The sequence below is a fragment of the Staurois parvus genome, unplaced genomic scaffold (genome assembly GCF_062004578.1).
Source record: "Staurois parvus isolate SC_StPar_1 unplaced genomic scaffold, SC_StPar_1.0 ptg000593l, whole genome shotgun sequence".
Classification (NCBI taxonomy): Eukaryota; Metazoa; Chordata; class Amphibia; order Anura; family Ranidae; genus Staurois; species Staurois parvus.
In genome coordinates, this window is record NW_028318389.1 from 339,261 (window position 1) to 353,110 (window position 13,850).

At 43.9% G+C, this 13,850-nt stretch overlaps 1 protein-coding gene across 1 annotated transcript in view; it reads left to right on the plus strand.

Annotated features, from left to right (window-relative positions):
* Positions 1 to 13,850, plus strand: part of LOC149449946 (myosin light chain kinase, smooth muscle-like) — a gene marked incomplete at its 3' end in the record, with an annotated part of 381,689 nt that overhangs the window by 271,605 nt on the left and 96,234 nt on the right. The window contains exons 12-14 of the mRNA XM_089692548.1: positions 5,664 to 5,801; positions 8,808 to 9,005; positions 11,856 to 12,093. Coding sequence (XP_089548674.1) covers positions 5,664 to 5,801; positions 8,808 to 9,005; positions 11,856 to 12,093 — 574 coding nt within the window. The remainder of the gene's footprint in view (positions 1 to 5,663; positions 5,802 to 8,807; positions 9,006 to 11,855; positions 12,094 to 13,850) is intronic.

Sequence of the window (13,850 nt, forward strand, 5' to 3'; positions counted from 1 at the left end):
GGACTTATGAATTTAATGTTTTTTATTTATATATTTATTTATATATTTATTTATATATAATTTATTTTTTATTTTATATATTTTTTTACTAGCACAAAAGTGTTTTTGTGTCACGGTCTTTAAGTTTGTTTAATAAGTTGATTAATGCAATTGATTATGTGGGTTTGCGCTGGTTTTTATTGATATAAGTTTTTTTGGTTTTTGTACCTGTGTACAGCAGCATCTCACGGGGAATTGTGTGTGTAATAAGAGAGTCCTGGGCGCTGAGGTTTTGTTTTCTTTACATTTTTTAAAAAATGCCCATTTCGGTTTTCAGCACCAGAATTTTCATTTCGGTGCACCCCTAGTATTTTTAGTGCACGGCCCCCATTATAACAACGTTGTCCATTATTGTTGGCCGCAGTCTCGGGGGGTCGATAATAATTATTGTAGATGATAAATGAAGAGTTTTTACCAGAAGAAACATAAGTTATATTAAGTATCTGTGGATACTTAATATGGCATCAGTTTCTGGAAGTTTCTGGTTCAGTCACCCTGTGATTGGCCGCCGTGTCCCGTACGTGGGAGACATGGAGGGTTCGCTGCGGGAAGGGACCTGCCGGGAGGAATTGTGGCTATTTCAGGAGTGGAATTGTGTGGGAAAGTCTGCCAATATTTTTAGTGTTGTATACATTAGTCAGGGAGCTATGGATCCCATTTTTCCATAGACAGAGCGGCTGTCACACGCCATCATGTAGACCAGAGGAGGCTTATCCAGAAGCTGCAGAGAAGCTACCCCCCCCCCAGCACCCTCCACCTTCCCCCATCCCATCCCTCCCATCCCCCTCCATTTGAGGCAATGTAAAATTACAAATAACAATGATTTACATACTTTTATTTCTGTTCTTTCCTTTTTTTCTGCTTTTGAGGAACAAAAAGGAAAAACAATTGGAGGTTAGTAACGTGAACTGCAGATACATGATATTGCCCCAAGTATTGGGCCGCCGGCCTTCCCACACACATGACCTTTAATGGCCCCCCAGTCTTAGTCTGTAGGGTTCAATATTGAGTTGGCCCCGCCCTTTCCACACACATGACCTTTAATGGCCCCCCAGTCTTAGTCGGTAGGGTTCAATATTGAGTTGGCCCCGTCCTTTCCACACACAAGACCTTTAATGGCCCCCCAGTCTTAGTCCGTAGGGTTCAATATTGAGTTGGCACCGCCTTTTCCACACACATGACCTTTAATGGCCCCCCAGTCTTAGTCCGTAGGGTTCAATATTGAGTTGGCCCCGCCCTTTCCACACACATGACCTTTAATAGCCCCCCAGTCTTATTCCGCAGGGTTCAATATTGAGTTGGCCCCGCCCTTTGCAGCTATAACAGCTTCAACTCTTCTGGGAAGGCCGTCCACAAGGTTTAGGAGGGTGTCTATGGGAAGGTTGGACCATTCTTCCAGAAGCACATTTGTCAGGTCAGGCACTGATGTCGGGGGAGGGGGAGGGGGCCTGGCTCGCAGTCTCCGCTCTAATTCATCCCAAAGGTGTTCTATGGGGTTGAGGTCAGGACTCTGTGCAGGACAGTCAAGTTCCTCCACCCCAAACTGGCTCCTCCATGTCTTTATGGACCTTGCTTTGTGCACTGGTGGGCAGTCATGTTGGAACAGGAAGGGGCCATCCCCAAACTCCTCCCACAAAGTTGGGAGCATCAAATTGTCCAAAATGTTGCCGTAAGAGTTCCCTTCACTGGAACTAGGGGGCCAAGCCCAACCCCTGAAAGACAACCCCACACCATAATCCCCCCTCCACCAAACTTTACACTTGGCACAATGCAGTCAGGTAAGTACCGTTTTCCTGGCCACCGCCAAACCAAGACAAGCCCATCGGATTGCCAGACAGAGAAGTGTGATTGGTCCCTCCAGAGAACACGTCTCCATGCTCTAGAGTCCAGTGGCGGCGTGCTTTACACCACAGCATCCGCCGCTTTGCATTGCACTTGGTGATGGAAGGCTTGGATGCAGCTGCTCGGCCATGGAAACCCATTCCATGAAGCTCTCTACGCACTGTTGTTGGGCTCATCTGAAGGCCACACCAAGTTTGGAGGTCTTTAGCTATTGACTCTGCAGACAGTTGGTGACTTCTGCGCACTGTGCGCTTCAACATGCGCTGACCCCGCCCTGTCATGTGATGTGGCCTACCACTTGGTGGCTGAGTGGCTGTTGTTCCCAGTTGCTTCCACTTTGTTATAATCCCACTAACAGTTGAGCGTGGAATATTTAGTAGCCAGGAAATGTCACGGATGGACTTATTGCCCAGGTGGCCACCTATCACGGGACCACGCTTGGAGTCACTGAGCTCCTGAGAGCGACCCATTCTTTCACCAATGTTTGTAGAAGCCGTCTGCATGCCTAGGGGCTTGATTGTATACACCTGTGTCCATGGAGGGGATTGGAATACCTGAATCACATGATATGGAGGGGATTGGAACACCTGAATCACATGATATGGAGGGGATTGGAACACCTGAATCACATGATTGGGAGGGGATTGGAACACCTGAATCACCTGATATGGAGGGGATTGGAACACCTGAATCACATAATATCGAGGGGATTGGAACACCTGAATCACATGATTGGGAGGGGATTGGAACACCTGAATCACATGATTGGGAGGGGATTGGAACACCTGAATCACATGATATGGAGGGGATTGGAACACCTGAATCACATGATTGGAAGGGGATTGGAACACCTGAATCACATGATTGGGAGGGGATTGGAACACCAGAATCACATGATATGGAGGGGATTGGAACACCTGAATCACATGATTGGGAGGGGATTGGAACACCTGAATCACATGATTGGGAGGGGATTGGAACACCTGAATCACTTGATTGGGAGGGGATTGGAACACCTGAATCACATGATTGGGAGGGGATTGAAACACCTGAATCACATGATTGGGAGGGGATTGGAACACCTGAATCACATGATATGGAGGGGATTGGAACACCTGAATCACATGATATGGAGGACGGGGCTGATACTTTTAGCAATTTAGTGTAGCCATTTAAAAACAATGAATTCCGCACCATATCCGCTTGACGACCATAATACGTAAATATACGTTGTGGTTTGCTAGTGGAGATATCAGCCATATCCCCGGTATCTCTGTTTTCTTCCGGTGGCCGGATTTCTAATGAAAGCGGTCCAAGTGGTTCATTAGCCTCTGGATCACTTTCAGTAGCGGCGGTAGGAGATGTCTACCCCCCTCTGGCGCACCCGAGAAACGATCCGGTCGGTGCAGCCGGCTGCTCCCAGAGGTGATGAGAGACTCTGTGGTCTCTGATCACCTTCATGGCGTTGGAGGACCGTAACGACGTCATGGCGTCGGGGTGAATATAAACTTTTTTTTCTTTTTTTAAAGCAAAAGATCAAAAACTTTTTTTTTGGATCTTTTGCTTTTAAGGGTAAAGGAGAGATTTTGGGTCTTTTTTGACCCCAGATCTCTCCTTAAAGAGGACCTGTCATGCTCATTTATATCACAAGGGATGTTTGTAATAAGAAGTAAAGTGATAAAAAAAGGGAAAGCGTAAAAATATAAATAAACAAATACAAATCATTTTTTTTAAATTCCTCATCCCTTCGTGCTCAAGCGCAGAAGTGAACGCATACGTAAGTTGCGCGCGCATATGTAAACGGTGTTTGCAGCGCGCACATGAGGTATCGCCGCGATCGTCAGAGCGAGAGCGATAATTCTAGCGCCAGACCTCCTCTGTAACTCTAAACAGGTAACCTGTAAAAAAAAATGGAAAGCGTCGTCTATGGAGATTTTTAAGTACGGTAGTTTGTCGCCATTCCACGAGCGTGCGCAATTTTAAAGCGTGACATGTTAGGTATTTATTTATGTAACATTCTCTTTCATATTTTACAAAAAAAATTGGGATATATATATATTTTTTTTTCTTTTCTATTTAATTCATTGAAGTGCTTCTTTTCCCCCAAAAACAATTGCGTTTGAAAAACCGCTGCGCAAATACCACAAGACATTCAAAAATTGCAGCGATCGCCATTTCATTCTCTGATATATATATAATGTTTGGGGGTTCTAAGTAATAATACAGATTATTATAACCCCATATATACAGCAATCTTCAGTCTGAGAGGGGGGCGGGGCAGCACTAAGGGCCAATCAGATGTGCAGAATTCACATGTGTCGGAAGGTGGAGGGCAAGGAGACAAGTTAATGAGTTTGGGAGGGGGAGGGGCAGTACTAAGGGCCAATCAGATGTGCAGCTTACACACGTGCTGACAGGAGGAGAGAGCAGAGAGATGAGCTCGTTATTCTGAAAGGGGGCAGGGCAGCACTAAAAGTCAATTAACTGCAGCATTCCCAAGATGAGCTCCTCAGCCTGGGAGGGGGTGGGGCAGTACTAAGGGCCAATCAGATATGCAGCATATACAGGTGTCAGAAGGCGGAGAAAGATGAGCTCATTGGTCTGGGAGGGGGCGGGGCAGCTCTAAGGACCAATCAGATGTGTAGCATTCATGCGTGCCAACAGGAGGAGAGAGCAGAGAGATGAGCTCATCAGTCTGGGAGGGGGCAGGGCAGCTCTAAGGACCAATCAGGTGTGCAGCATTCATGCGTGCCAACAGGAGGAGAGAGCAGAGAGATGAGCTCATCAGTCTGATGCTGCTCCTTCCCTGTCCAATTACAGTCTAGGGGCGGTGCCATGACCAGACTTTGTTGCAGGACAGCACTAAAGGCCAATCAGGTGTGCAGCATTCAAATGTGCCAGTAGGAGGAGAGAGCAGAGAGATGAGCTCATTGGTCTGGGAGGGGCGGGGCAGCTCTAAGGACCAATCAGTTGTGCAGCATTCACACGTGCCAACAGGAGGAGAGAGCAGAGAGATGAGCTCTTTGGTCTGGGAAGGGGGTGGGGCAGCTCGAAGAACTAATCAGGTGTGCAGTATTCACATACGCTACTAAGAGGAGAGAGCAGAGAGATGAGCTGATTGGTCTGGGAGGGGGCGGGGCAGCTCTAAAGACCAATCAGCTGTGCAGCATTCACACGTGCCAACAGGAAGAGAGAGCAGAGAGATGAGCTGATTGGTCTGGGAGGGGGTGGGGCAGCTCTAAGAACCAATCAGGTGTGCAGTATTCACATATGCTAGAAGGAGGAGAGAGCAGAGAGATGAGCTCATTGGTCTGGGAGGGGGCGGGGCAGCTCTAAGAACCAATCAGGTGTGTAGTATTCACATATGCTGGAAGAAGGAGAAAGCAGAGAGATGAACTCATTGGTCCAGGAGGGGGCGGGGCAGCTCTAAAGACCAATCAGGTGTGCAGCATTCACAATAGGAGGAGAGAGCAGAGGGATGAGCACATCTGTATATTGCTGCTCCTTCCCTGTCCAATCACAGTCTAGGGGCGGTGACATGACCAGGCCGTGTCACTTATCTGGAGCAGTGAAATGTGAGGTCTCTGGAAGGGCTGTACAAACCTCAAGACCGCCCAGACAGAACTGACAGATAAATCAGATCCCTTGAGTGTATTATTCCCGTTTATCCACCTTTTTTTCGGCGCTCGGCTGGTTCGCTGTGCAGGAGGAACATTATTTCTGTATGGTGGTGGAGGAACCTGCCTCTGTCTTATGACTTGTTTTCTGCCTTGTATCTCCAGAGAAGAAATCATCCGCAAAGTCGGACGGGGCCAGCGATGTCGCCCCGAACGCCGCTTTTGCTCCAATGTTCGTGAAAGGTCTCAGCGAGCTGCAGGTGATGGACGGCAGTCAGGTGGTGATGAGCGTGGAGGTGTCAGGTAAGTGCTGCCCCCCGATGGACACGTGAAGCACTACAGACCCCCTTGGGGCAAGAATTGCATCATTCATTTACTGAGGGTGACAACTGTCCCTGAATTCAGGAATGTTGGTGAACTGTCCAGGCGCTGAGCATGCCCAGAGCACCCGCTTCCCCGCAGTGGTTTTGGATACAGTCTTCAGTGTGGAAGGTCACAAGGCCACTGCTAGTTACTTAGGCCGGCCATACATGGGTCGAAAATCGACCGATTTTTCCTCCGAAAATCAGACCTAAGAATAATCGGCTGATTTTTGCTCTGTTAGTGGGGTCAATGGCACCGGCCGATTTTCGTGGTTCCTCCCCTTTTCGGTGATCGGGCTTGTTGGAAAATTCGTGAAAAATTACCAATTTTCGACCCAATGATGGTCAAATCTTACGATCGTTTTTCCAAAAAGAATATGCGCATGAGCCGTGACTTGGAAGGAATAGAAGTTTCGCCTGTTATATGGGGGAAACTTTATGACTCGGTTGGCTGATTTTCTAAATCATTGATGGCGCCATCGGAGCAAAGAAAATCAAAGAATATAATCAATTAGAATAGAACAGAAAAAGAATAGAATAGAAAAGAATACAAAAGGTTAGAATAGAAAATCAAAGAATTGAATCAATTAGAATAGAACAGAAAAGATTGGAATAGAAGATCAAAGAATAGAATAGAAAAGAATAGAAAAGATTGGAATAGAAAATCAAAGAATAGAATAGGAAAGAATACAAAAGATTAGAATAGAAAATCAAAGAATTGAATCAATTAGAATAGAACAGAAAAGATTGGAATAGAAGATCAAAGAATAGAATAGAAAAGAATACAAAAGATTGGAATAGAAAATCAAAGAATAGAATAGGAAAGAATACAAAAGATTAGAATAGAAAATCAAAGAATAGAAAAGATTAGAATATAACAGAAAAGATTGGAATAGAAAATCAAAGAATAGAATGAATTAGAATATAACAGAAAAGATGAGAATAGGAAATCAAAGAATAGCATAGAAAATAATAGAGTAAAACGGAGCAAAATAGAACAGAAAGTAAAGGAACAGAATCAATTAGAATGGAATGGATTACAATAGAAAATTAAAGAATAGAATAGGAAAGATTAGAATAAAGGATCAAAGAATAGAATAGTATAGAAAAGCAATAGAATAGAATAGAATAGAATATAGCGGCCTTCTGAAATTCGAATTGTGAATAGAATGAATACATTAGAATAGAATATGAAATTATAGAAAAGAATAGAATAGATCAGAAAAGACTAAAATACTTTACAAAAACTCATGAGCTGCACTGTGGTGAGGTGTGGCGATCACCGCAGGCACCGTGAAAATGTTGCTGACATTTCCAATATGGTCACTTAACTCTTCGTATCGCCCGTATACCATCAGAAACATCTATGGATTGTAACGTTAGAATTATTGTAGAATTTATTGGAATTGTTTTCGAATCCGTTCGAAACTTGAATTTGGTCGAATTAAAAAAAAAAAAGAAACGAATTCCAAAAAAACGACTTAAACAAATTTAACGAATGGAACGAAAGGAAATGAGTCAAATAACGAATTGAAAGGAAACACGTTTTTTCATTTTGCACATGTCTGCCAATCAGCTTCCTGCTGTCCTTGCTGTGGTCCAGGTTTGGATTTGGATCGAGGATTCTGGTTGGTTACTGCAGACAAAGAGGAATCTTCCTATTGGTGCACTTTTAATACATCGCAGTCAGGGGCGGAATGACAACTCATGGGGCCCCCGGGCAATAGGGGATCATGGGGCCCCTGTGTCCTTGCCCAAACTCAAAAAAGCCTATGAAAAAAGGTACCAGGGGCATCTCATGGGGCCCCCTACTGACCCCGGGCCCCCGGGCAGTGCCCGAGTTTCCAAATGGTCAGTCCCCCCCTGATCGCGGTGTCACTCAGAGACGGTTGTTGTGGCTGCTTATAGAAGAATAATTTGTTCCGCGGAAACCCAACAAATGTGCCTCTGGCCGGCTGGGCGAGTTATTGGTGGTAATTGGTGAGTTATTGGCAGTTATTGGAGGTAATTGGTGGTAATTGGCAGTTATTGGCGGTAAATAGCAGTTATTGGCGGTTATTGGTGGCAATTGGTGAGTTATTGGTGGTAATTGGCAGTTATTGGCGAGTTATTGGTGGTAATTGGTGGTAATTGGCAGTTATTGGCGGTAATTGGTGAGTTATTGGCGGTAAATAGCAGTTATTGGCGGTTATTGGGGGCAATTGGTGAGTTATTGGTGGTAATTGGCAGTTATTGGCGAGTTATTGGTGGTTATTGGCGAGTTATTGGCGGTAATTGGTGAGTTATTGGCAGTTATTGGCGGTAATTGGCGAGTTATTAGCGGTAATTGGTGAGCTATTGGCAGTAATTGGTGAGTTATTGGTGGTAATTGGTGAGTTATTGGCAGTTATTGGCGGTAATTGGTGAGTTATTGGCAGTTATTGGCGGTAATTGGCAGTTATTGGCGTTAATTGGCTGTAATTGGTGGGTTATTGACGGTAATTGGTGAGTTATTGGCAGTTATTGGCGGTAATTGGCGAGTTATTGGCAGTTGTTGGTGGTAATTGGCGGGTTATTGATGGTAATTGGTGAGTTATTGGCAGTTATTGGCGGTAATTGGCGAGTTATTGGCAGTTGTTGGTGGTAATTGGCAGTTATTGGCGGTAATTGGCGGGTTATTGACGGTAATTGGTGAGTTATTGGCAGTTATTGGCGGTAATTGGTGAGTTATTGGCAGTTATTGGCGGTAATTGGCGAGTTATTGGCAGTTGTTGGTGGTAATTGGCAGTTATTGGTGGTAATTGGCGGTGACTGGCGGGTTATTGACGATAATTGGTGAGTTATTGGCAGTTATTGGCGGTAATTGGCGAGTTATTGGCAGTTGTTGGTGGTAATTGGCGAGTTATTGGTGGTAATTGGTGGTAATTGGCGAGTTATTGGCGGTAATTGGCCTTGTGTTATTTTCCAGCCAACCCGCCGGCAGAGGTTATCTGGCTTCATAACGGGATGGAGATCCAGGAGACGGAAGACTTCCATTTTGAGCAGAGCGGGAACACCTACAGCCTCTACATCCAAGAAGTGTTCCCAGAGGACACGGGGATGTATACCTGCCAGGCCTGGAATCACCAGGGACAGACCAAGACGGAGGCGGTGCTCACTGTGCAAGGTTAGCGACTTCCCGTCATGCCCCGCGGGGGACGTTCTGTGTGTGTGTGTGGGCTGTCATAGGGAAAGCGGGAGGGGCATCATAAAGCCAAATCTAATTCAGCTACAGTGAGCCCAGGCTGGATCTGACACAACTCTCAATTCTTAGGAGACTGGGACATTGAAGCCCCGCCAATACCTCCATCCACTAGCTTCTGGAAGCTTCCATGGGCCTCCAGAACTAGGGGGAAGTTATAGAGGCAGACCCCCCTCCCGGGCTACACAGCAGCAGCTTCAGTAATTCACCTTCTACCCGACTCCAGACCCCTTCTGAGATGACTCCTTATATCCAGGGGCAATCTGACACTCTACCAGAACCTCCTGCCTGGGATTGGTCAGACTTCCATGAATGTGCAGATCTGCCCCTCCACCCACTAGCTTCTTCCCAAATATATTGACATATATTTGAAATACTACAATTTTGGCCGTTTTCAATATATTTCAAAATATATTAATATATATATTTATATATATATATATATATTTTTTTTTTTCTATATATATATTACAAAATATATGAAACATATTTTTAAAAATACATTTAATCTACATTTTTGGAATACATTTACAAATATATGTAAGAATATATGTTAAAATGGCTAATTTTATATGTTAAAAAAATCTGAAGAATATATTTAAAAAGTATATATCTGAAAAAATATATTTCATATACTTGTGTGCATTTCAACATACAGTATATATACACATACTGTATATTCTTACATATATTTGTAAATACAATCCAAAAATGTAGATTAAATGTATTTTTAAAAATATTTTTCATATATATTATAATATATATATAAAAAAAACTCTCTCTATATATATATTATTATTTTTTATATATTTTGAAATACAGTGGGGCAAAAAAGTATTTAGTCGCCACCAATTGTACAAGTTCTCCCACTTACAAAGATGAGAGAGGCCTGTAATTGGCATCATAGGGAGACCTCAACTATGAGAGACAAAATGAGAAAACAAATCCAGACAATCTCATTGGCTGATCTGGAAAGAATTTATTTGCAAATTATGGTGGAAAATAAGTATTTGGTGAATATGAAAAGTTCATGTCAATACTTTGTTATATATCCTTTGTTGGCAATGACAGAGGTCAGACGTTTCCTGGAAGTCCTCACAAGGTTGGCACACACTGTTGCTGGTATGTTGGCCCATCCTCCATGCAGATCTCTTCCTCCATGCAGATCTCCTCTAGAGCAGTGATGTTTTGGGGCTGTCGCTGGGCAACACGGACTTTCAACTCCCTCCAAAGGTTTTCTATGGGGTTGAGATCTGGAGACTGGCTAGGCCACTCCAGGACCTTGAAATGCTTCTTACGAAGCCACTCCTTCGTTGCCCGGGCGGTATGTTTGGGATCATTGTCATGTTGGAAGACCCAGCCACGTTTCATCTTCAATGCCCTTGCTGATGGAAGGAGGTTTGCACTCAAAATCTCACGATACATGGCCCCATTCATTCTGTCCTGTACATGGATCAGTCGTCCTGGTCCCTTTGCGGAGAAACAGCCCCAAAGCATGATGTTGCCACCCCCATGCTTCACAGTAGGTATGGTGTTCTTTGGATGCAACTCAGCATTCTCTCTCCTCCAAACATGACGAGTTGTGTTTCTACCAAACAGTTCTATTTTGGTTTCATCTGACCATATGACATTCTCCCAATCCTCTTCTGGATCATCCAAATGCTCTCTAGCAAACTTCAGACGGTCCCGGACATATACTGGCTTAAGCAGGGGGACACGTCTGGCACTGCAGGATCTGAGTCCCTGGCGGCGTAGTGTGTTACTGATGGTAGCCTTTGTTACGTTGGTTCCAGCTCTCTGCAGGTCATTCACTAGGTCCCCCCGTGTGGTCCTGGGATTTTTGCTCACCTTTCTTGTGATCATTGTGACCCCACGGGGTGAGATCTTGTGTGGAGCCCCAGATGGAGGGAGATTATCAGTGGTCTTGTATGTCTTCCATTTTCTAATTATTGCTCCCACAGTTGATTTGTTCACACCAAGCTGCTTGCCTATTGCAGATTCAGTCTTCCCAGCCTGGTGCAGGTCTACAATTTTGTTTCTGGTGTCCTTCGACAGCTCTTTGGTCTTCACCATAGTGGAGTTTGGAGTGTGACTGTTTGAGGTTGTGGACAGATTTCTTTTATACTGATAACAAGTTCAAACAGGTGCCATTGATACAGGTAATGAGTGCAGAACAGAGGAGCCTCTTAAAGAAGAAGGTCCAGGTCTGTGAGAGCCAGAAATCTTGCTTGTTTGTAGGTGACCAAATACTTATTTTCCACCATAATTTGCAAATAAATTCTTTCCAGATCAGCCAATGAGATTGTCTGGATTTGTTTTCTCATTTTGTCTCTCATAGTTGAGGTCTCCCTATGATGCCAATTACAGGCCTCTCTCATCTTTGTAAGTGGGAGAACTTGTACAATTGGTGGGGACTAAATACTTTTTTGCCCCACTGTATATATATATTTGGGAAGAATATTTTTATAATATATTTACAATATATTTTTCTTCCATGTGAGAAGAACGACTTCTTTGTTATTTAAAAAATGGAGACGTTAGTATCAGTTTAAGCTTCTATGTAACCAAAATGTGTTTTTATGAAATCTGACAATTTATTGGAACAAAGATGATGTGTCCGAATCCTCAATCTGGGGGGTTTTAGGCCAAATAAAAGGATTTCAGTAATTTTTTTCTGCCATGGGGAGTTCTCCTTCATACATGACATAAGAGTGGAACACGCCAGATTGTTTTACACATAACACTGAAACGTTCCCCTTTGCGCCGCTCTTCTAGAACCGCAGGAGGGGACGCAGCCGTGGTTTATCAGCAAACCCAAACCCCTGACCTTATCTCTGGGTCAGAACGCGCTGATTACCTGCGCCATCGCCGGAGACCCCTTCCCTGAGGTGCAGTGGATGAAGGACGGCCGCAGGCTGGTGGACTGCGATGTTCTGCAGAATGAGGACGTCTTCACGCTGATCCTGAGGAACGTCACGGACAGAGACGCCGGGATCTATAGTATCAATCTGAAGTAAGGGGATCTATACTATCAATCTGAAGTAAGGGGATCTATAGTATCAGTCTGAAGTAAGGGGATCTATAGTATCGATCTGAAGTAAGGGGATCTGTAGTATCAATCTGGAGTAAGGGGATCTATAGTATCGATCAGAAGTAAGGGGATCTATAGTATCAATCAGAAGTAAGGGGATCTATAGTATCAATCAGAAGTAAGGGGATCTATACTATCAATCTGAAGTAAGGGGATCTATAGTATTGATCAGAAGTAAGGGGATCTATACTATCAATCTGAAGTAAGGGGATCTATAGTATTGATCTGGAGTAAAGGGATCTACAGTATCGATCTGGAGTAAGGGGATCTATAGTATCAATCTGAAGTAAGGGGATCTATAGTATCAATCTGAAGTAAGGGGATCTATAGTATCAATCTGAAGTAAGGGGATCTATAGTATCAATCTGAAGTAAGGGAATCTATAGTATCAATCTGAAGTAAGAGGATCTATACTATCAATCAGAAGTAAGAGGATCTATACTATCAGTCTGCAGTAAGGGGATCTATAGTATCAATCTGCAGCAAGGGTAGCTGTACAATCCATTTGAAGTAATGGGATCTATACTATCTATCTGAAGTAAGGGAATCTATACAATCAATCTGCGGTAAGGGATCTAAAGTATCAATCTGAGTTAATGGGATCTATACTATCAATCTGAAGTAACAGGATCTATAGTATCAATCTGAAGTAACAGGATCTATAGTATCAATCTGAAGTAGGGGATCTATAGTATCAATCTGGTTTAAGGGGATGTACACAATCAATCTGAAGTAAGGAGCTCTTTATATTTAGTGCTGTGAAAGGAGAGGGTGCTGACAGAAAGGTAGATGTACAGAGACCCTCATACACAATGGAATGCAATCATCTGCAGAGCCGCACATCAGAGTATTACACAATATTTTCTACTTTCTGTTATAAAACATATCCAATAAAATCAAATTTCTTCATACATTCAGGGAAAATGTGTTCTGCTACATGTTGCAAGTGTTGGCGGTGATAAGGACTGATCCAGCTAACACGTTTTTTGGGGGCACTATACCACTGAGGACACTATACCACTGAGGACACTATACCACTGAGGACACTATACCATTGGGGACACTATACCACTGAGGACACTATACCATTGGGGACACTATACCACTGAGGACACTATACTATTGGGGACACTATACCATTGGGGACACTATACCATTGGGGACACTATACCACTGAGGACACTATACTATTGGGGACACTATACCATTGGGGACACTATACCATTGGGGACACTATACCACTGAGGACACTATACTATTGGGGACACTATACCATTGGGGACACTATACCATTGGGGACACTATACCATTGGGGACACTATACCACTGAGGACACTATACTATTGGGGACACTATAGCACTGAGGACACTATACCACTGAGGACACTATAGCACTGAGGACACTATACCACTGAGGACACTATACCATTGGGGACACTATACCATTGGGGACACTATACTATTGGGGACACTATACTATTGGGGACACTATACCATTGGGGACACTATACCATTGGGGACACTATACTATTGGGGACACTATACCACTGAGGACACTATAGCACTGAGGACACTATACCACTGAGGACACTATACCACTGGGGACACTATACCATTGGGGACACTATACTATTGGGGACACTATACCATTGGGGACACTATACTATTGGGGACACTAT